Source organism: Bombina bombina, chromosome 5, assembly GCF_027579735.1.
Source record: "Bombina bombina isolate aBomBom1 chromosome 5, aBomBom1.pri, whole genome shotgun sequence".
NCBI classification, from domain to species: domain Eukaryota; kingdom Metazoa; phylum Chordata; class Amphibia; order Anura; family Bombinatoridae; genus Bombina; species Bombina bombina.
The window spans coordinates 343,865,320-343,891,496 of NC_069503.1; the positions used below are offsets into that span (position 1 = coordinate 343,865,320).

General features: G+C 37.8%; 1 protein-coding gene across 1 annotated transcript in view; it reads right to left on the bottom strand.

Annotated features, from left to right (window-relative positions):
• The window catches only part of RAPGEF5 (Rap guanine nucleotide exchange factor 5), a 603,491-nt gene that overhangs the window by 101,918 nt on the left and 475,396 nt on the right, over positions 1 to 26,177 (bottom strand). The window contains exons 10-11 of the mRNA XM_053714138.1: positions 14,256 to 14,371; positions 13,801 to 13,889 (exon numbers count right to left, since the gene is read on the bottom strand). Coding sequence (XP_053570113.1) covers positions 13,801 to 13,889; positions 14,256 to 14,371 — 205 coding nt within the window. The remainder of the gene's footprint in view (positions 1 to 13,800; positions 13,890 to 14,255; positions 14,372 to 26,177) is intronic.

Consider the following 26,177-nt stretch of genomic DNA (forward strand, 5'->3'; position numbering starts at 1 on the left):
CAGCCATCAGCCAATCACAAATGCATACACGTACCATGTGACAGCCATCAGCCATTCACAAATGCATACACACTTATTCTTGCACATGCTCAGTAGGAGCTGGTGACTCAAAAAGTTTAAATATAAAAAGACTGTGCATATTTTGTTAATGGAAGTAAATAAGAAAGTTGTTTAAAATGTCATGCTCTATCTGAATAATGAAAGTTTAATTTTGATTGAGTGTACCTTTAATAACAGGCTTGATACAAACCAAAGCCTAAACAAAACAGTGAATATCAGGAAGCTTAGCAATCACAGAAAGAGCAGAGATTTGTCCCTTTAAAGTACGTGCAGACAAACCTTTATCCAAACCATCCTGAAGAAACTGTAAAATTCTAGGAATTCTAAAAGAATGCCAGGAGAATTTATGAGAAGAACACCATGAAATATAGGTCTTCCACACTTCCTGTACCATAGTATTAATCACTGAGTCAGAGAAACCTCTATAACTAAGCACTAAGCGTTCAATTTCCATACTTTCAAATTTAACAATTTGAGATCCTGATGGTAAAACGCCCCTTGAAACAGAAGATCTGGTCTTAGAGGAAGTGGCCAAGGCTGGCAACTGGACATCCGAACAAGGTCCACATACCAAAACCTGTGAGGCCACGTGTTGCTATCAGAAACACATACGATTGTTCCATAATGATCTTGGAGATTACTCTTGGAAGAAGAACTAGAGGCGGAAAGATATAAGCAGGTTGAAAAAACAAGGAACTGCTAAAGTAAATTTCTTGTTTAGCTGAAAAGCCATCAGATCTATTTCTGGAAGACCCCACATCTAAACAATCTGACAAAATACATCTGAATGGAGAGACCACTCTCCCCGGATGTAAGGTCTGATGGCTGAGATAATCCGCTTCCCAATTGTCTACACCTGGGATATGCACCACAGAAATTAGACAAGAGCTGGATTCTGCCCAAGAACGTATCCGAGATACTTCTTTCATAGCTAGGGGACTGTGAGTCCCACCCTGATGATTGACATATGCCACAGTTGTGATATTGTCCATCTGAAAACAAATGAATGGTTCTCTCTTTAACAGAAACCAAACCTGAAGAGCCCTGAAAATAGCACAGAGTTCTAAAATATTGATTGGTAACCTCGCCTCTTGAGGTTTCCAAACCCCTTGGGCTGTCAGATATCCCCAGACAGCTCCCCAACCTGAAAGACTTGCATCTGTCCTGATCACAGTCCAGGTAGGATGAACAAGAGGCCCCCTGAATTAAACGATGATGGTCTAACCACCAAGTCAGAGAGAGTTGAATGTTGGGATTTTAGATTATCAATTGTGATATCCAAGTATAATCCCTGCACCATTGATTCAGCATACAAAGCTGTAAAGGTCTCATGTGAAAACAAACAAAGGTGATCGCATCAGAAGCTGCAGTCATGAGACCTAAAATTTCCATGCACATAGCCACTGAAGGGAATGATTGAGACTGAAAATTTCGACAAGTTGAAACCAATTTCATTCGTCTCTTGTCTGTTAAGGACAAAGTCCTGGGCACTGAATCTATCTGGAAACCTAAAAAGGTGACCCTTGTCTGAGGAATCAAGAAACTCTGGTAAATTGATCCTCCAACCATGTCTTTGAAGAAACAACACTAGTTGATTTGTGTGAGAGTCGGCTAAATGTAAACACTGAGCTACCAAGATATCATCCAAATAAGGAAACACCGCAATACCCTGTTCTCTGATTACAGATAGAAGGGCACCAAGAACCTTTGAAAAGATCCTTGGAGCTGTTGCTAGGCCAAATGGAAGAGCGACAAATTAGTAATGCTTGTCTAGAAAAGAGAATCTCCGAAACCGATAGTGGTCTGGATGAATCTGAATGTGAAGATATGCATCCTGTAAGTCTATCGTGGACATATAATGACCTTGCTAAACAAAATTCAAAATAGTCCTTATAGTCACCATCTTGAAAGTTGGGACTCTTACAAAACGATTCAAAAACTTCAGATCAAGAACTGGCGTGAATGAATTTTCTTTCTTTGGGACAACGAATAGATCTGAATAAAACCCCAGACCCTGTTCCTGAAATGGAACTGGTATTATTACCCCTGAAAACTCTAGATCTGAAACACACTTCAGAAAAGCATGAGCCTTCACCGGATTTGCTGGAACGTGAGAGAGAAAGAATCTTCTCACAGGAGGTCTTACTCTGAAACCTATTCGATACCCTTGAGAGACAATACTCTGAATCCACTGATTTTTAATAGAATCTGCCCAAATGTCTTGGAATAATTTCAATCTGCCCCCCACCAGCTGAACTGGATCGAGGGCCGCACCTTCATGCAGACTTGGGGGCTGGCTTTGGTTTCTTAAAAGGCTTGGATTTATTCCAACTTGAAAAAGGTTTCCAATTGGAACCAGAGTCTTTAGGGGAAGGATTGGTTTTTTGTTCCTTATTCTGTCGAAAAGAACGAAAATGATTAGAAGCTTTAGATTTACCTTTAGATCTTTTATTTAAAAAAGATATTTAAAAAAACTTCCTTCCCCCCATTGATAGTTGAAATAATTGAATCCAACTGAGAACCAAATAAATTGTTACCTTGGAAAGAAAGAGATAGTAATCTAGACTTAGATACTATGTCAGCATTCCAAGATTTGAGCCATAAAGCTCTTCTAGCTAAAATAGCTAGAGAGGTGGATTTAACATCAATTTTGATGATATCAAAAATAGCATCACAGATAAAATGATTAGCATGTTGAAGCAAACGAACAATGCTAGACAAATCAGGATCTGTTTCCTGTTGCGCTAAGCTATCCAACCAAAAGGTTGACGCAGCCGCAAGATCAGCCATAGCAATGGCAGGCCCGATAGCCAGAATATAAATAAGCTTTCCTTAGATAAGATTCAAGTTTCCTATTTAATGGATCTTTAAAAGAAGTACTGTCTTCCATAGGAATAGTAGTACGTTTGGCAAGAGTAGAAATAGCCCTATCAACTTTGGGGATTCTTTCCCAAAACTCTAATCTAGCCGCTGGCAAAGGGTACAATCTTTTAAACCTAGAAGAAGGAATGAACAAAGTACCAGGCTTAACCCATTCCTTAGCAAGCACATCAGAAATAGCATCAGGAACTGGAAAAACCTCAGGAGTAACCACAGGAGGATTAAACGTTTACTAGTTTTGATATCAAGAGGACTAGACTCCTCAATATCCAAAGTAACCAACACTTCTTTTAACAAGGAACGAACATACTCAATCTTAAAAAGATAAGTAGATTTGTCAGTGTCAATGTCTGAGGTAGGATCCTCTGAATCAGAGAGATCCTCCTCAGAGGAGGATAATTCAGTATGTTGTCGGTCATTAGAAATTTTATCAATTTTATTAGAAGTTTTAAAAGACCTTTTACGTTTATTAGAAGTCGGGATAGCAGACAAAGTCTTCTGTATCGCATCAGCAATATCATTTTTCATATCAACAGGGATATCATGTACATTAGATGTTGAAGGAACAACAGAAAGTGTACTAGTACTGATGGAAACGTTTTCTGTGTGCAAAAGCGTATCATGACAACTGATACATACTACAGTTGGACATATAATCTCAGCTAATTTACAACAGATACACTTAGCTTTGGTAAAACTGTGATCAGGTAGCAGGGATCCAACAGTTTCTTCTGAAACAGGATCAGATTGAGACATCTTGCAAAATTTAAAAGAAAAAACAACATTAAAGCAAAATTTATAATTTCCTTATATGACAGTTTCAGGAATGGGAAGAAATGCAAACAGCATAGCCCTCTGAGCATATAGAAGACAAGAGGCATATAGGAAGTGGGTTGAAAAATAAACTACATTTTTTGGCGCCATCATCTGGACATGATGCAACTTGCGTCATCACAGACGCAACCTTGTGCAAGGAACCCTGGCGACAACTAAGATGCCAGAAATGACAAACTTGCATCAAAGACGTACCTTCACGCCAAAAAAATTTCTCACGCCAAGAATGACGCTATAAATAACAGCATTTTGCGTTCTCGCAAGCCAAATTCTGCCCACGAAATTAAAAGAAAAAAAGTCAATTTGAAAAAAAGGACTATACCCCAGGAAAGACAAATAACTTCCTAAACATGCTTCCCAAACTGAAACTGACAGTCTGCAAAAGGAAATATACATAGACCTGACTCATGGCAAATATAAGTAAAATACATATATTTAAAACTTTATATTAATACATAAAGCACCAAACCATAGCTGAGAGTGTCTTAAATAAGAAAAACATACTTAGCGAAAGACACCCATCCACATATAGCAGATAGCCAAACCAGTACTGAAAAAGTATCAGCAGAGGTAATGGTATATAAGAGTATATCGTCAATCTGAAAAGGGAGGTAGGAGATGAATCCCTATGACCGATAATAGAGAATCTTTGAAAAGATTCCGCAGGGGAAACCATAAAATCAATAGGCGATACTCCATTCACATCCCTCTGACAAACACTGTACTCTGAGAGAAATTGGGCTTCAAAATGCTTAGAAGCGCCTATCATAGAAGAAATCATAGAAATCAAGCACAAACTTACTTCACCACCTCCATAGGAGGCAAATTTTTTTTTATAGTCATTTTGAGGTTTGGGAAACGTTGCCCCTCCTGGTAGGATTGTATATCCCATATGTCACTAGCTCGTGGACTCTTGCCAATTACATGAAAGAAAGAGAACCATCAATTCATATCTGAAATAAGGACAAAAAGACCATCTAGTCTGCACCAAATCCTATTTAAAATATAGGCTCAATAAGGTCTCAGAATAGACCTACACATATCCCAGGAATCTTTAAAATTCCAATAGTATAGTCCCCTACTAGGTCAGCTAAACTTTTTTCTATAATTTAGACACGATCTTTAAAGAAATGTTTCCAATAATGAATTCTGAACATTGTATATTCCAAATTAAAATAATACCATACTTTTTTTTTTTTTTTTTTACATTTTCCGCTTGTTTTTTTTCTAAATTCCATAATACATTTCAGAGTTTTCATCATAAAACATCTCTCAAAACATGTGTATGAATACATGTAATGAAAGTATATTGCAAAGATTATTCTATTTAAAAGTTAAGTGCACTCATGCACATTTCAATGTTTACTTTTTTGTCCCTTTAAGGAATTCATATTCTATCATTCAATAATTTCAAAAGCTCCTTGTAATTTGTAAAGGCTAGCTGGAAATTTCAAATTTTCAAGATGCACATAATATTAGTAAACCTATATAGTAAAATGTTTTTTTATGGGTTAAAGCATATTTTTCAGTCATTATTTAAGCTTTGTTCTGTTGTGTTTCAATTCATGTTTCAGAATTTCCCAAACACAGCAAATGTATTTTACAAAGCAATGAAAAAAATGATTGCCACTTGACCAGCAGCAGCTAAATAGATTATTATTTTAGCTATGTTAATTAGAATATCCTGAAAGCAAATACAAATCTCCTAGCACCAGAGAAGTCTATCTTACCTCCCCTCCCGGAAGAGTGGTTTCTTCAAAAACAGCAGTTAGTTAAAGGGATACTAAACCCACATTTTTTGCTTTTATGATTCGGATAGAGTATGCAATTTTAAGCAGCTTTCTAATTTACTCCTATTATCAATTTTTCTTTGTTCTCTTGGTATCTTTATTTGAAAAAGCAGAAATTAAAGTTTAGGAGCCGGACCATTTTTGGTTCAGCACCCTAGATAGCGCTTGCTACAGATAGTCACAAATCAGCAAGCGCTACCCAGGTACTGAACTTAAAATGAGCCAGCTCCTAAGCTTTAATTCCTACTTTTCAAATAAAGATAGCAAGGGAACAAAGAAAATTTGATAATAGGAGTAAATTAGAAAGCTGCTTTGGGTTTAGTATAATTTGCAATTTAAAAAAGAACTATGTAATAGAAAAAAACCCTATTTTCTTCTTTACCAATGTATTGTTCAGTATGATGGCAGAATATTTTTCTATATGGCAGCAGTGATTAAGGCCAGTGATCCAGCTTTCAGTTAAAGGAACAATCAAGTCAAAATTAAACTTTCATGATTCAGATAGGGCAATTTTAAACAACATTCCAATTTACTTTTATCATCAAATTTGCTTTGTTCTCTTGGTATTCTTTGTTGAAAGCTAAACCTAGGTAGGCTGAAAATGATTTCTAAGCCGTTGAAGGTCGCCTCTTATCTCAGTGTATTTTGACAGTTTTTCACAGTTAGAGAGTGTTAGTTCATTTGTGTCATATAGATAACATTGTGCCCACTCCCGTGGAGTTATTTATGAGTCAGCACTGATTGGTTAAATGCAAGTCTGTCAAAAGAATTAAGATAAGGAGGCACTCTGCAGAGGCTTAGCTACAAGGTAATCACAGAGGTAAAGTGTATTAATATAATAACAGTGTTGGTTATGCAAAACTGGGGAGAGGGTAATAAAGGGATTATCTATCTTTTTAAACAATATAATTTTTCCAGTAGACTATCCCTTTAAATATACAAAAGGAAGGGTAAAGGTATTGTTTCTAGCACATTATTATAAAACAAAAGCAAAACGATAGCTATAATGTCAGTTCATAAAATATGTAATTAAACCTTCTGGCAATATAGTTACAATACAATTAACAAATCTCTCAACTGCCCAGCATTGAATGGAACTGTGTTGGTTTCGCCCCTTTCTCATCACATCAATCCTCACTGAATTGAGACATTTTCCACTTGATATTATAGGACCTGTTAATTATCTGACCCCTGCTGTCAGGTTGCCAAATTATGAGAACATTCATATGCAACACCCAGCCACAACCGGCTCTATAATTATACCAAGAGGGGTCAAGGGACAAAAACAGCATTTCACAGGGGTGACACAAGGAGAGCGTTTATTCCGGCTTAAAGTGTTTTCTAAGAGAAATATCTCTCATATGGGGTCCATCAGCTGGGTAAGAGCAATAGTCTCTTGTAAACTTTAAACTCAGGGACTACAGCAAAGTTTAGGTTGTATTAGAATATTTAGTGGGGGGTCATTTCATTCTTGGACCTAGACATCACAATGACTTGAGCTGGTCCAGCACCTAATGACCATACAATAGAGTTATTGCCCTTGTGCTTATTACTGCAGTCTTTGCAATCATGACAGTAGTGGTGAAATAATCAATTTCCCTGTTCCTGATCCGACATCCAGATTTTACTGCTCAGATGTTACATTAAGAATGGCAGCACTGTTCTAAAATATGAAAATTAAAACAATTTTGCCCTACATGCAATGATGAACCATGCTTCCATCCAGTCTTTACTCAGAATGCAGAATTTCTTGGGGCATAAGCAAGTTGCTTGGAGTGGACAATATACTTTGTAGGAAGAATGGAATTTTATTTTATTTTTAAATTTATTTTTTACTTTTTAAAACAAAGGTATCCTCATGTTCAGTACAATAAACATAATTTATAATATAATCATCTATTTATTGTGTTGTGCAGCTCAATTAATAAAAAAAGGTTAAAGGGACAGTCAAGTAAAAAAAAAACCCTCATGATTTAAATAGGGCATGTAATTTTAAACAACTTTCCAATTTACCTTTATTACCAATTTTGCTTTGTTCTCTTGGTATTCTTAGTTGAATGCTAAACCTAGGAGGTATATATATATGCTAATTTCTTAGACCTTGAAGGCCACCTCTAATTTGAAAGCATTTTGACAGTTTTCACCACTAGAAGGCGTTAGTTCATGTGTTTCATATAGATAACATTGAGCTCAGGCACGTAAAGATCCTAAGAGCAAGCACTGATTGGCTAAAAATGCAAGTCTGTCAAAAGAATTGAAATAAGGGGGCAGTTTGCAGAGACATAGATACAAGGTAATCACAGAGGTAAAAAGTATATTATTATGCAAAATTGGGGAATGGGTAATAAAGGGATTATCTACCTTTTTAAACAACACAAATTCTGGTGTTTACTGTCCCTTTAACCCTTTAAGGACGCAGCTTTCAGTTTGCTCAATTGTTTTAAGACGGAAAAATTCCGTCATATGTCCTTAAGAGGTTAAATATGATTTGCAAAACAGTGTGGGGGGGGGGAGAGATAAACAAGTTGTGCTCAGCAATAGCTTTTGAATATACAACATTAGCATCACCATTATATAAAACTACATGGAATATCTGTCAGGTCAGCATCCATACTCCCACTCAGGTTCTATAAGTAGCTGTTTTGTGCTCATCTATGAAAGTTTCAGTATATGACACTGCTGCATTTAGTTTATTTGTGCCGTGTGGCTAGAAGAGATAAGAGACTACAGTTTTCTTACTGGACATTTTTTTATACTACATTCTGATTCAGTTTTAAATGATATATTAAATGCTTCATGGGAAAGGGATGTTCATAGGTTGTTAAAGTCTGGCTACAAGATGAAGCACATTCTGCTAACCAAGTGTCATTGTCTGCAAGCTGGTAAGCATATTAGTAAATAAAACATATACATCTAAAGCAATGGTGAGTATAAGACATTGGCCAAGGGCTGTATGCAAGACTCAGAGTATTCTAATACGGCTGCCATCATTTTATCCACAGCAACAAAGAATATCCTTCTGTATCTCAAAGAAAATACAGGAGTCTATAAAATGCCATCTATAGCCACTTCCCTTTTTAACTGTTTCAATTTTGACACAAAACTTTGATTTAGTTGTAGTCATATTATTCTGACTAAATTGTGTCTAACTTTTATTCAGTCTTTTCAACATCATGTTGTTTTAATTTAGCCGCTCTTGACGATAATAATATACTTGTAATTATAATGTAACTTACGTAACTAAAGTTATACATGTTTTGTTCAGTATTACCTTAAAGGGATGTGAAACCCAAACATTTTCTTTTGTGATTCAGACAGAGCATACAATTTAAAAAAAACTTTCCAATTTACTTCTAATATCAAATTTGCTTCATTCCCATGATATTCTGTTTTGAAGAGATACCTAGGTAGACAGGGAGCCCTACACAACAGGAACTGGTTCTGCCATCTAGTGCTCTTGCAAATGGATAAAAAATGTTTTACATAGAAATAGAACAAATATAATATAAAACAACAAGGACCCCCTCCCCCACACACACAGTTTATACATTTGCTATATCTTTGCTTTATCCAGGCACCCTATCCCACTAAAAACATATCTTTAGTTTTAGTCAGGTTATAATATCTTTTTTATTTATACACTTGTTCCCATAAACAAATGGATCACATTCTTGCAAAACTGCTGCCATATAGTGCTCCAGTCATGGACCAGCCCTCAAGCATACGTCCCTGCTTTTAAACAAAAGATACCAAGAGAACAAAGAAAATTTGATAATAGAAGTAAATTAGAAAGTTGTTCCAAATGTCTTGCTCTCTCTGAATCATGAACGAACTGTCCACTCCTCAAGCTCAAGGCATTTTCATTTTGCCTATATTTGTTAATAAAAATTCAAGCAAACATCATTATAGATTTTGGCATTTTCAGCAGCGGAATTTATTCAGTTTTCATGTTGGTTTTAACCCAGAATAAAGTAATTGGCTAACGTTTATATTTAATACAATCTCACACACACACACACACACTAATATACACACACACACACACACACACACACATATACACAAACACATATATACACATACACACACATACACACACTAATATACACACTAATATACACACACACATACACACTAATATACACACTAATATACACACACACATACACACACACATACACACACAAATATACACACACACATATATACACATATACACACACTAATACACGCACACAAACAAACATACACATATATACACACACTAATATACACATACACATATACACACACTAATATACACATACACACACACATATATACACATATACAATTATACACACACATACACACACTAATATACACATACACACACACAAACATACACATATACACACATACACACACACAAACATACACATACTAATATACACATACACACACATATATACACACACACAAATATATACACATATACACACACTAATATACACATACACACACACATACACACACTAATATACACACACACATATACACACACATATACACACACATATACACGCACACAAACAAACATACACATATATACACACACTAATATACACATACACATATATACACATATACACACACTAATATACACATACACACACATATATACACATACACACACACAAACATACACATATACACACACACAAACATACACATACTAATATACACATACACACACATATATACACACACACAAATATACACACATATACACACAAATATACACACATATACACACAAATATACACACATATACACACAAATATACACATATACACACACTAATATACACATACACACATATACACACAAATATACACATATATACACACTAATATACACATACACATATACACACATACACACACATATACACACACATACACACACTAATATACACATACACACACTAATACACACACACAAACATACACATATACACACATACACACACACAAACATACACATATACACACACATACACACACATATACACACTAATATACACATACACACACTAATATACACACACACATACACACAAATATACACACATATACACACAAATGTACACATACACACATATACACACACACATACACACAAATATACACATACATACACATATCCACACACAAACACAAATATACACATACACAAATATACACACACACACATACACACACACACACACAAATATACACATACACAAATATACACACACACACAAATATACACATACACAAATATACACATACACAAATATACACATACACAAATATACACATACACACACACACAAATATACACACAAATATACACACATATACACACACACATATACACACACACATACACACAAATATACACATACATACACATATACACACACAAATATACACATATACACACACACACAAGTATACACATATACACACACATACACAAATATACACATACACAAATATACACACACACACAAATATACACATACACAAATATACACATACACACACACACAAATATACACATACACAAATACACACATACACAAATATACACATACACACACACAAATATACACACATATACACACAAATATACACACATATACACACAAATGTACACATACACACATATACACACAAATATACACATACATACACATATACACACACAAATATACACATATACACACACACACAAGTATACACATATACACACACATATACACACACACACACAAATATACACATACACAAATATACACATACACACAACTATACACACACAAATATACACAACTATACACACAAATATACACATATACACAGCAGATGTTTAAACACTTGCTGTTGGTCAAATATAAGGATAAACATACTATGTGATGTTTTCAATGTCTTAAAAGTGACATGGAACCCAAAATGTTCCTTTTGTATTTCAGACAAAGCATACAATTTTAGAAAACAAGTTTTTAATTTACTATCAAATTTGTTCCATTCCCATTATATTCTTTGTTGAAGAGATACCTAGGTAGGTAACATTGCACATGTCTGGATCACTACATGGCAGGAAAAAGTGCTGTTATACAGTGCTCTCAAATGTATAACATTCTTGCATAACTGCTGCCATATAGTGCTGCAGGCAGATGCATGCTCCTGAGCGCACTTACCTGCTTTTCAAAAAAAGACAATGAGAGAATAAAGACAATTTATTAACAGAAGTACATTAGAAAGTTGTTTAAAATGACATGCTCTGCCTGAACCATGAAAGAAAAAAATTGGGGTTTCATGTCCCTTTAAGGACCACAAAATCAGCAGCACTTGGAAACTTTGTGCCCATCACGAATATAAAGGATGGCATATTACACATGCAGAGGTTGACAAAATGCTGTAGTGTGCAGGCTTCTTCCAAGCTTGACAATTATTACTGCTGAAAAGGTCTAGGGTGTGTGAGATTACTGCCTTGTAAACAGTCATATGGTTTTTGTAGATAGTATAACATTAATAAGAATGACTACATAGGTTTAATGTGAGTGGTGCTATACAATATATATTTTACATATATTGCCAACAGCTTACACAGGAGATATCCATTCTCATTTTCTTTTTATTATGTATAAAATGTAATATGTGTGGAGATCATTATTATGCTCAATTTAATTTGCTTATTCAACACAGTCATTCATAAGCAATCATAAATATTTATTGATGGCTTTTTCCCCAGTAACTTGCCCTACCATTTCTCTAGGGTAGACAGGGGCAAGTTTAATCCGCAGTCGTCAGTATATAGTAAGATTTTTCTACAGAAGATTCATGCTGGCATGACTCAGACAAAAAATAAATGGCACAGAAACATTTTGAGACACATGCTTTAGCACCTGCCAAATATTTATATTGCTTCCATGAAACTAAATGTGTGACAAAAAAATATTCCTGGAAAAAATGAAAACCTCAAATACTAGAAAGTAGCATATGCATTTCTATGAAAAATACAAAAAAAAAGTATTGATTCAGATTGCTTATCCACTAACACACACACACACACATATATATATATATATATATATATATATATATATATATATATATATTAATATAATGTACTGCAAAATGCCAAGCTTTTGTAAAATAATACAACCACGTAATGTTTTATAGTAAACAACGTACAACAAAACATAATCCAGACCAGGGTATGTACCCCTTTTACACCTAGTGAAAACTGTCATTTCTGCCTTTCTTTGTCATATGACAGCCATTACATATGACTGAAAAGCCTCTGACGTGTGCTTTATAATGGAAATCTCTTTATGATGAAGTTAAGAATGACAATTTGTTAATGTATAGTAAGAATGATTGAATAGCTTTATAATGTCCCAAAGTATAATATTTCCAACCTGAGCCTTACAGAATGACTTACTGAGAATCTATTTACATCAGTGACAGGAAAAAGAAAACAATAGTCAAATAGTAACTTTCAGAGGTAACTAAAGATATTACCAATCAATAAGCATGTGCACCCTCCCTTCCCTCTGTCTAATCAGATAAGTCAATTACGTTTCTGTTAATGAGCATCTTTTTAAACACATTTTAACCCCTCACTACAAAAAAAAAAAAAGATTATATTTAAGTAGAATGCATGTAGTGAATGTTTATACACACTGCAGGTCCCAGACATTCTGCATGGAAAGGAGGGAAGGCTATAACCCATGAGAGCTGACTCTCTGAATGCACTCTACCATAAGCATGTTTATTATTACAGCCCCGGGATAGGTGGAATTACAAAGCTATTACAGCAGGTTGGAGCGCTGCATGCTAAAATCAGTGTTAAGAAATGTAGTGTGTAATCCGAGTCATAGACTGTTAAAATCAATGGGAACTAAACAAACCACTCAAACCAGTGTGTAATCCAAGTCATAGACTGTTAAAATCAATGGGAACTAAACAAACCACTCACTGTGGTTTATAGGAGCCAGTTTGAAAAAACATTTACCTGCCCCTAAATTCCCTTCAGCATTGTACAGTGGCATAAATATCCCTTGTCCTTTTTACCTGCATTGTCCCTGCTAACTTCTTTGTCCTTTACAATGAAGACACAGTTACCAGGTTAGTACAATATATCATGCAAAGCATTGGCATGCACAACAGAATGACAACACACAGCTTTTTATTTGCCATACCTGTCTCTTTGTCCTGGACTTCGTCCAGGTGCAGGTCATTAAGAAGGTGCTCCAAAATCTTTTCTGGGGTCCCAGATACAACCATATACCTGTCAGGAAGCAAAGAGTCAACAGAATCATCCTCTGTAGAGGACATTGAGCGATTGCTCCACTCATCTTCCTCATCCTCCTCATCTATATATTTAAAATAAGGCACATCAAATGTTGGCAGGGGCAGCTCCTTAACAGTGAAAGCTGCCAAAGGTTTCTTGTCCAAGTGGGTATCAAACACCCAGAGCTTGGAAGTTCCCATTGTGGCTGCCTAATAACAAAGGGCATCCCCTATAATGTGCACTGCATTCCCAAATCAGTTCTGTCCTTGCTAGCTAGATCCATCTGGCAGCTCAGCCCTCTGCAGTCAGCTTGTGTACGTCTGTCTGTGTGTGTGTGTCTGGATGCCTAAGGAAAAGTCTTACCTCCAATCACTCTCGGCACTCCCAGCTGTGGGGGCTGGGCTTTCTGACGACACTTTCCTAAGCACCAGAACATCTTGGTCTTGTTCCCTCACTTGAACAGTAGTCGCATCTTCATCCTGTAATAATGCAAGAATAGAAATCATAAAAAATAATGCTGTCTCTAGAGAACACAAGGGCAGCTTATTAGAATCACAATTCATTGCTACTACAGCTGTTTTCTAAAGCTCAGTGCCCTACAATTTATTCCAAAAAAAAACATCTGATCGCCAATTCACCCAGGATGCTATTTTTAGAATTACGCATTGTAATATCAGATAGCTGCATTCTGATATTTATGCTCATTGTCTTACACCCTGTTGAGCACAGAAAGCTGTATAGATTACATAGACTGATTTATTCTTACACATAGTACTACATTAAAGACAAATAATACAGTGTACTATAACAGTCAGAAACCCGCAATCCTACTCCAGCGCAAGGAGTAGCCTGATGTGATTTAAGGCAAAATTAGCCAAATCATGTTAAAAGCTACTAAGTATATTGATCTCTTCTGAGCCACTGACTATTGCTTTAGTGTGTGTAAAGCTTTATTTAAGTGAAAGAGACTATCTTGGGAATCCTTGAAAAAAAACATAAAATATTCCTAAATCCAGCAATATAGCATTATAGCTGACATTAGATGTGATACTTAATTAGCAAAATTCAATACTAATGCAATTGTCTCAAACGGATTAGAACTAAAATACGCATCTGTACTAGCGTGCTTAAAACACAGGTATAAACATATATAACTATCTACTCCAAACTCAGTGAAACCATACTGCTTAAAGGGATACTAAACCCCAATTATTTTCTTTAATGATTCAAATAGAGCAAGCAATTTTAAACAACTTTCTAATTTACTCATATTATCAATTTGTATTCGTTCTCTTGCAATCTTTATTTAAAAAAGAAGGAATTTAAAGCTTAGGAGCCAGACCATTTTAGGTTCAGCACCCTGGATAGTGCTTGCTTATTGGTGGCTACATTTAGCAAACCAATAAGCAAGCATAACCCAGGTTCGCAATAAAAAATGGGCCGGCTCTTATGCTTTACATTCCTGCTTTTTAAATAAAGATAGCAAGAGAACAAAGAAAAATTGATAATATGAGTAAATCAGAAAGTTGCTTAAAATTGCATGCTCTATCTGAATCATTAAAAATGGGTTTAGTGTCTCTTTAAACAATAGCTTAAGTTACATAAAAACTACACAAAATATTTTGTACAAATATTGTTTTTCTTAGTTTAGACCTATGCATAGATCTCCTAATTACATATACCATGTATATTGTGTATATTGTTTCATTGAATGCAAACTGTCCATAGAAATAAAGTAGTTCTACATAATCAATGAAAACAGGAATAGCTGAACAAAAGAATCAAAATATATAGAATATATAAATCAGACTAATGACAGACACATTTTTAATAAAGGGTACAATGCATTTGTAGTGTGCTTGTCGAATAAAAGTGTCTAAATACTGTCAAATCCTTAAATGTCTGTCACCTCATAGATTATGCCAATGCACAGAACTCATTATCAGGGTATTTATGCTGCCAAACGCTTAAATGGACATAAAACCCAAAATTCATCTTTCAAGTTTCAGATTGAGCACGCAATTTTAAACAACTTTCCAATTTACTTGTTCCAATTTACTTGTATTGTCTAATTTGCTTTGTTTGTTGATATCCTTTGTTGAAAAATATACCTAGATAGGCTCAGGAGCAAAAATGCACTATGGAGAGCTAGTTGCTGATTGGTGACTGCAAATATAAGCCTTTTGTGATTGGTTAACCCGATGTGTTCAGCTAATTCCCAGTAGTGCATTGCTGCTCCTTCAACATAGGATACCAAGAGAATGAAGCAACCGTAATAATATAATTAAATTGGAAAATTGTTTGAAACTATGTTCTATCTGAATCATAAAATAACATGTTTGGGTTTTATGTCTCTTTTTCCACATTTTTGCCTTACTTCCCATTCCTTTTTGCTTATTCCTCTCTGATTGGCTGCTGTCTAACCTAAATTAATATAGTCAGACAAAATACTTTTGGACATAAAGTTTCAAGAATTAATACTAGACTGTAATCCACAGACCTTCACATATGCCATTGCTAAAAATACATAGAAGCGCAAAAAGAAAATGCTGTGATGGCATCTTATTATTGCATTATTGCTTGTATATGCAACTATGTATTTAACCTCTGAGCCAATGACGAGAGGCAGCTAGCTCCCAGCAGCACATTGCTGCTCCTGAGCCTATCTAGATATGCTTTTCATCAAATAGAATGAGGTCAATCTATTAATAGATGTTAACTGAAACGTCTAAGCATATTCTGAACATGAAGTTTAATTTTGACTTTCATGATCTAAAAGACCAGCACTGTAATCTACAGTAACATCTCATTACACAAACGTACTAATGAACACAAGTGGAAAGGATAACTAGGTAAATATGCGCTACACATTAAAACTGTATCAAACACATTTTTTTTCTTGCACCTTTTAAACAATATATTCAGGCAGATAATCGCATTTTACAACAAATTTATCTTTGTGTAACCATCTAGTATTGAGATAGGTAATATATAAACTAATATTACAATATTTTCTATTGTATATATTTGCATTAAAATCGATAGAGTCACTGGCAAATAAAAATACATTAGAGATGTCACATCAATCTTAAAGTACATCACGTCACTTCCAGGACACTTTGAGAAACATCTAAAAAATTGACCCCCCACCCACAAAAAAAAAACAAAAAACAAAAAAAAAACAAAGTAACAGATTTACTAAAATTTAAGCCTCAACGTAAATGGAAAAATGTATATTTAAGCCTTTAGGGTATACTGCTCTGACAAATATAAACAGGAAGTCAAGCTGGTGCAATGTATGGAGAGTACAGGAAGGAGTCAGAATGCTATGGTTCAGTGCACAAACTTTATTTGGATCTCAGCTGTTTAGCAGAAGGGAGATGAATAATTATCACATCCTGCATACACAACACTGAGATGGCACAGGAATACTTGTGCTTGGTTATGTTCTGCTTTAATCAATTTAACAGGGTGAATAAAATATAAGAAAGGTCAACCGTCTATCAGATCCCTTCTTAATCATTGTGTGTTCGCTACAACTACAGTAAATCTGACAAGGTTTTACAACTTGGCTGCTAGAAAGGTCTACAACCTATAGTGTGGCTGGCTTTCCTAACCCTCTTTAGCAGCCAATGGGTCAATTACATTAAAAATGTTAAAAAGCAAAAATAATGTGTTCAGAATATGTGGCAAAAATGTGTCTGACTAGTCAACTGCAGTAAACTTGAAAACCAGCAAACACATTTTGTATTGACCAAAAGAAACTGGCCTGCAGGTGATCATATGCCACCATGTTGTAATCTAATTATTAGTGCCCTTTAATCCACATTATATTTCAATCAAAGGTACAAATCAATAGTGTAAGAAATTTCTTACAAAAAAATTGTTGACAAAATACACCCACTGTAACAGACTTGCCATGAAAAAATATCTAGTACTGGTAGATTACTCCTAGGGCTAAGGGACACTGAACCCAATTTTTACTCCTATTATCAATTTTTCTCTGTCCTCTTGCTATCTTTACTTTAAAAGCAGGAATGTAAAGCTTAGCAGCCAGCCCATTTTAGGTTCAGCACCATGGAGAGCGTTTGCTTATTGAAGGCTTACATTAACCCACCAATAAGCAAGCATAACCCAGGTTTTCAACCAAAAATGGGCCAGCTCCTATGTTTCACATTCCTGCTTTTAAATAAAGATAGCAAGAGAACTAGGAAGAATTGATAATAGGAGAAAATTAAAAAGTTGCCTAAAATTGCATGCTCTATCTGAATCATGAAATATTTTTTTGGGGTTTAGTGTCCCTTTAAGCCCTTTTCCATGCCCCTTTGACTGCAGGTTCGCACAAGAGATCAGACAGCTGCTTCCCTGCCCTGTTCTCCACCTCATAGTGATTCTCCCCAGTCTTGTCCGACTGGAAGATTAACAGCGCTTGCCCGCGCATAGCCAATCACGCATGATTGCGGGGTAGGGTTGCACATGAGCACACAGGAGTGCAGTGTGCAATGGCAAATGCAGGCAGCGGATTGCTGCCCACCAGAGGAGAAGTTGGGCGGACAGGGGTGGATATGCACGCCCGTCTGAAACTGGATGATAAATTGAGCCCATAGTGTCCACATTATAGCAAACTAATTATTCCCATGCCAATATTATTTAGTAGCAGCCCACTATATATACCTCACTAAATAATAGTGTCTTCTCACAGCTGGTCACTACAAACATCCATCTAGGAGCCTCTGATCCCAACTCGTATAACACTGGCATCTATATCACACAGGCACCAGTTTTATAGCCCATTAAAGGGACATGAAACCCAAATTTTTTCTTTAATGATTAAGATAGAGAATACAATTTTAAACAATATTACAATATACTTCTATTATCTAATTTGCTTCATTCATTAGGTATCCTTTGTTGAAGAAATAGCAATGCACATGGGTGAGCCAATAACACGAGGCATGTATGTGCAGCCACCAATCAGCAGCTCCTGAGCCTATCTAGATATGTGTATCAACAAAGAATATCAAGAGAAAATTAGATAATTTAAGTAAATTGGAAAGTTGTTTCGAATTACAAGCTTTTTCTAAACCATGAAAGAAAGAAAAATGAGTTTCATGTCCCTTTAAGCATAAGCACTGCAGATCTGATACTCCCATGACAATTAACCCTAAATGCAAATGGAAAATCATTTGTTTGAGTAGTGGTTAGGGTTAAACTGAGAAGGAAGATTAACATAATGCAAAAGATCATTTCTTTTTTATCTTTTACATTGAGTTTTACATAGTGACAGTCACAGGCTGTTTTCACTATTCTAGAGGCTGTAACTTACAGATGGAGCTAAATCATTTTTTTCAGTAGATCAATTGTAAAGGTTGGTCTTGATAGGAACAAGGTTTCCTTTATGTAGGCCTGTCACTATAAACCACAGCTTGCAAAAGATCTATGCCTTTATATACAATGAGTATAAATAGCCAGAATTTATTATTAGGCATATAAAAAAACAAAATATGCTTACCTGATAACTTCATTTCCATCGTGGGGAGGAGAGTCCACTGCTTCATTCCTTACTTGTGGGAAATTAGAACCTGGCCACCAGGAGGAGGCAAAGACACCCAAGCCAAAGGCTTAAATACCGCCCCCCACTTCCCTCATCCCCCAGTCATTCTGCCAAGGGATCAAGGAATAGTAGGATAAATATCAGGGTATAAATGGTGCCAGAAGAACAAAAAAAAATTTAGGTACGCCCACCAGAGAACAGGCAGGTAAGGTGGACTCTCCTCCCCACGATGGAAATTAAATTATCAGGTAAGCATAATTTATGTTTTCCATCTAAAGGGGAAGAGAGTCCACTGCTTCATTCATAACTTGTGGGAACAAATACCCAAGCGATAGAGGACACTGAATTAAGAAAACGGGAGGGTAAAGGAGGCAGACCCTATACTAAGGGCACCACAGCCTGCAGAACCTTTCTCCCAAAAGCTGCTTCCGCCAAAGCAAAGAAGTCAAATTTGTAAAATTTTTCAAACGCATGTAAGGAAGACCAGGTTGCCACCTTACAAATCTGTTCCATAGAAGCCTCATTCTTAAAGGCCCAAGAAGAGGCCACAGCTCTAGTCGAGTGAGCCGTAATCCTCTGAGGAGGCTTGTGTCCCGCTGTCTCATATGCCAGATGGATCATACTCCTCAACCAAAAAGAAGTGGCAGAGGCCCTCTGTCCCCTGCACTTTCCTGAATACACAACAAATAAAGTCAAAGACTGTCTGAACTTCTTCGTGGCTTGAAGATAAAACGTCAAAGCCCGAACCACATCCAAATTATTAAGTAACCTCTCCTTCGAAGAAGAAGGGTTAGGACACAAGGAAGGAACAACTATTTCCTGATTGATTTTCCGACTCAACACCACCTTGGGAAGGAATCCCAATCCAGTGCGAAGAACAGCCTTATCAGCATGAAAAACTAAGTAGGGAGGCTCACATTGCAAGGCCGCCAACTCAGAGACTCTGCGTGCTGATGCAATAGCCAGTAATAATAGGACTTTCCATGAAAGTCAAGGGCATGCATAGGCTCAAACGCACCCATTTGCAAAACCTTAAGAATCAAGTTTAAGCTCCAAGGAGGAGCCGGACTTCTTTAGACAGGACTGATCCTAACCAGAGCCTGAACAAAGGACTGAATGTCAGGAAGCTCCGCAAGCTTCCTATGCAACAGTACAGATAAAGCCAAAATCTGTCCCCCTTAGGGAACTGGCGGCAGGACCCTTATCCAGCCCGTCCTGGAGAAAGGCCAAAATCCTTGATACCCTGACCTTATGCCAGGGATATCCTCGTTCCTCACACCAGAACAAGTAGGTCCTCCACACCTTGTGGTAGATGCGTCTATTGACCGGCTTCCTGGCCTGGATGAGAGTGTCGATCACTCTCTCTGAAAAACCTCTTTTGGCTAAGACTAGGCGTTCAATCTCCACACAGTCAGCCGCAGAGAATCTAGATTTTTACGTAGAAAAGGACCTTGAACTAGCAGATCCTTGCGACAAGGTAACTTCCACGGTGGATATGACGACATTGCCACTAAATCTGCAAACCACGTCCTCCGTGGCCATGGCGGAGCAATCAGAATAGCCAAAACTTGCTCCTGCTTGATGCCGGCCACTACTCGAGGTAGCAGAGGCAATGGTGGAAATGTGTAGATTAGGTTAAAGTCCCAGGGTACCACCAAGGCGTCTATCAGCTCCGCCTGGGGATCCCTGGATCGCGACCCATATCTGGGTAGCTTGTAATTGAGTCTGGACGTCATGAGATCTACTTTCGGCATCCCCCATCTGCTGCAGATCTCAGCAAACATCTCAGGGTGGAGACACCATTCCCCTGGATGAAACGTCTGTCTGCTCAAAAAATCCACTTCCCAGTTGTTCACACCCGGAATGTGGATCGCTGAGAGCGAACAATTGTGAGTATCTGCCCATTCCAGAATCTGAGATACTTCCCACATTATTAGTGAACTTCTCGCCCCCCCCTTGGTGGTTTATGTATGCCACCGAGGTGGTGATGTCCGTTTGGAATCTGAAAAATTGGGAAGACCCCAGAGGGGGCCAAGCCTTAAGAGCGTTGAATATCGCTCGAAGTTCCAGAATATTTATAGGTAGACTCGATTCCTCTCGAGTCCACCTGCATTGTGCATACCCCATACGGCTCCCCATCCTGATAGACTCGCATTGTGGTTACAATCTCCCAGGATGGTCTCAGAAAGGATGTCCCCTGACACAGCTGCCCCAGTTGGGTCCACCAAGATAGGGACTCTCTCACCAGTCTGTCCAAAGATATCTGTTGGGACAAATTTGAATGATTGCCGTTCCATTGTCTCAACATGCACAGCTGCAGAGGTCTGAGATGGAACCTGGCAAATAGGATGACATCTATGCTGGATACCATGAGCCCGATTACCTCCAACTGCAGGGCTAGATGCAACGTCTCTGGTCCGTCAGAAATATTTTCATCACAGAACAATCTAGTATCGTACCCAGGAACTCCACCCTGTTGCTGGTGACCAATGAACTCTTTCCTTCGTTTATCTTCCACCCGTGGGATTGAAGTAGAAGGAGGAGAGCTCTCGAATGATCCTCTGCCAGACTGTATGGATGGAGCCTGGACCAGCGATATCGTCCAGATACGGAGCCACTGCAATCCCTCTGGCTCTCGCTACTGTGAGAAGAGCTCCAAGAACCTTTGTGAAGACTCTTGGGGCCATCGCAAGACCAAACAGAAGGACCACAAACTGGAAGTGCTGGTCCAGAAAAGCGAACCTAAGAAATTTGAAGTGATCCTTGTGAATTGAAACATTAAGGTAAGGCAGAGGCAAAATTTACCTGATTATCTCCATCTTGAACGATGGGACTGACAAAAACTTGTTTAGGGCCCTCAGGTCCAGAATTGGATGAAACGTGCCCTTCCTTCTTTGGGACCATTAACAGGTTTGAATAATACCCCAGTCCTCTTTCTGCTGGAGGAACTGGGACAATTACCCCTAGAGATGAGAGATCCCTCACACAACCCAGGAAGGAGTCTCTTTTCTGGTCTTGAAGAGATGTTTGACAGAAGGAACCTGCCCCTTGGCGGATACGATTTAAAACCTATCCTGTACCCCTGGGCGATGACCTCCAGGACCCAAGGGTCTGTAACGTCTCCCCTGCAGGCCCCCCGCAAAGAGATAGTCTGACCCCTACCTGGTCCAAGGACGGGTGGGGGGTCGCCCCATCATGCCGATTTTGACTTGGCGGGCTTCTTGTTTTGCTTGGACTTGTTCCAAGAGTTTGCTGGCTTCCAAGATTCCTTGGATTGCTCAGATTTTGCGGAAGGCTGCTGGCGCTGAGACTTGCGGGTACGAAAGGGACGAAAAGTAGATCCCTTAGGTTTGACTTTCTTATCCTTAGGTAAGCAGATTCAGACTCAGAAGTGGCCTCCTCCAAAAAAATCGGAGTTGCCCTCTTCCGCGGATAATCTGTTTGAGATATCCAGTGGAGTCGAAGACCCTTGAGATGGATAGCCATGCCGTACCTTACGCTTGTGCTTAGTAGAACGAGGCATCGCATGTATGGCCGCAGAAATCGCCGTCTGCAACTGATCGGCGAAGTCTGGAGGCCAAAGGACCCCTCTCACAGGAGGATTAGTAGTGACCTGGGTAACTGCTTGTGTAATTGGAGATGCTTCTAGGGAACGCACCACGCTAGATGGAGAACCCTCAAAGGTGGACGGCTCAGTTGTACTAAATACTTTATTCTTTTTAGAAATAGTAATATTGTCATAACATGTGGAACAGAGTTGTAATGGCGGTTCCACCGGAACCTCCTCACTGTATACACAGTTAGTAGGTTTAGATAAGGAAGGAGTATCCTCCAACATATCAGAGTCCTCCACAGCTTGCGCCTTTATTACAGACTTGATTATTGATTAAATGGCACCTTTATATTCCAATGGCCAGGGCACTCACCACCAGTGTTCCCTCTAAGGCCAGTTTTGTGTGCGGCCCAGCAGTGAAACAGTTAATTAGGTAACCACACCCTGGAATTAGCAAACACTGCACAATGCAGATGGAAAGGTATGTTTCTCTTGTTAACTGTTTCACTGCTGGGCTGCACACAAAACTGTCCTTAGAGGGAACACTGCTCACCACCTCCTATGACCCGGACTACAAGAAACAGATTTCGTCTCCGACTACTGGTAGAGAAAGAGGAAGTTACTGAGGCCACACCCGGTCATCATATGGAGTACCATTCAGGACCGCCCCTGCACTGAGCGAGAGACACACCAAAAAAGCCTGCCTCAATCTCTCTCTAATCTCTCTGACAGTAGCGTTGCTCCTGACATGGACTTGAGAGAATAAAAGCAGGTAGCGAAACTCGTCAATACTGATTGCACAGAGAGCTTTTAATTTGAGTCAGGATGGTTTCGCAGAAGAACTCCCCCTGCATCTCCGGACTGTAACTTTCACCCATGCTCTCACTGAGAGGCTGACAGGGCTACTGAAAACTCCAGTCCCATTGCATAGAGTACTATACTCCATAAGAGACTACTCCGAATCTTCCGACACTTCTCTGCCAACCTCCTGTGACAAAAGGCAAACAATGACTGGGGGATGAGGGAAGTGGGGGAGGTATTTAAGCCTTTGCCTGGGGTGTCTTTGCCTCCTCCTGGTGGCCAGGTTTTAATTTCCCACAAGTGATGAATGAAGCAGTGGACTCTCCTCCCCTTTAGATGGAAACAACCCAGGGATTTTGGGACTATGTTTTTCTGGGTTCCATACAAGTTGCTATTCATGTCCAAATGTTATTATAATTGGTTTGTATAGTGCCGCAAAATTCTGTACCGCTGGCCCAATGCACAGGGCTGACCAAGCTCACACCATCTTACATGTTCAGAGACACTAAGCGTGAGCTTCTTTATTTACACACAAACAACAACTAGTAGGAAACCGATGTGTGAGAGCAATGGATATTAAAGGGACATAGTACAACAGTAAAATTCTCTAATACACTAAAACGTATTATTGTACATCGAGAGCCTTTAACTATAGGTTTAAACCCCGCAAAGGCATTAAAGGGACAGTAAAGTCAAAATCAAGCATAAATGGATTGGATAAAGCATGGAATTTTAATTCACTTTCCAATTTACTTCTGTTAATTTTGCTTAGTTCTCTTGGTATCTTTTGTTAAAGAGTAATCCTAGGTTTGCATGAATGTTTGAAACAATGTTACACAGTTTCAAACACAGCTGCCATATAATGCTACAGACACTCTATTGCAGCGTTTGCAACTGTGTCTAACATTGTTTTAAACATTCTTGCAAACACAGATGCCAGATGGCTAAAGAAACGTGCAGTATTACACTTTAACAAAGGATACTAAGAGAATAAAGCACATAAGATGCAAAGTTGTTTAAAATTGCATACTCTATATGAATTATGAGCGTTCAATTTTGACTTTACATTACTGTCCCCTTTAAGCAAATCGTAACTGTCTACTCCAAAGCGGCAGTGCACTTCAGCTCCAGAGCTGAACATGGTTGGTGTCTGGCAGTGAAGCAGTTGCACGCAGACACATGCAGTATAGTAATAATAAAATGCTCGAGTGCATCACAGATTTTAGCATTGCAGCGTTAGGTTCCTTAAAGTCCATACTCATAGAAGATAAGAATCAATTTGTATTTTGTTATAAAGATCTCAATCATTTATCTAATAAACTAAAGGGCTGCAGGGGGGGGGGGATTATAATAATTTGGAAACTTTACAGCATAGAATTTAAGGCAGGAAAATATGTATATAGCAACCATGAATAAAATAACTGACAAACAATTATATCAGTTTAAAAAAATCATAAAATATATAAAAGAAAATAATTAAAATATACTACTGTGGGTGACCTATAATGTTGTAGCAAGGTCAGGGGGTAGCTTCTTGATGCCAATTAATGTTTTATTGTCACTGCTGGGATCTCTAGGGAGGAAACGCTCAGAGCAAATTTCAAGCATGCAAATGAGGTGCTAAAGTGATTTGTACAGTGACGGCTCTGCAATGCTGCCCAACACAGACTAAACTGAGAACAGGACAATAGATTGATTTTAATTCATAAGGAAAAAAAGCATGAGGGTGATACCTTTTGATCAAAATGTGCAGAGCAGCTGCTTAACCAAGAGATTCATTATTCAACAACAACAACAACCTGCTAGGATTTTGTGTTTTATTATACAGTGGTTGGCTATTTATGTGATATGGCGTAATATAGACGCATAAATCAAACAATTCTGTACAGCACGATTCTAAGCGCCATTTAATCTTCAAAACAGAAAAGGAAGCAAACTATCATATAAAACCAATACTGAAAAATCGTAAATGATGGCAAATTAACCTCATATTGTTTTTTTTACACAAATCACATATATAAACTAATTTGTATAAATATACAACAATAAATATGTAAGAGATCCCTGTAAAGACATAAACCATGTGCAACTAATTCATATTAAAGAAACATTTGTACATGCTTTGATTTGTTAGAACATGTAATTTTTTGCAATACTTGCTCTGGAACTGTATGTGTTTAACTCCCCACAAAGGACTAAACAAACAGGTAAAGTCCCACTTGGCAGCTGCAGTGCACTGCTACAGGAAATAGCCAGTGAGCCAAATGGTAGCAGCAGTATGAATGACCCCACCAATCACCAGCTGAATTCATCTCAAGAGCTATAATGCTGAGCAGGACTTTGCCTATGTGCTAACACCTTTGTGGGGGTAAAATAC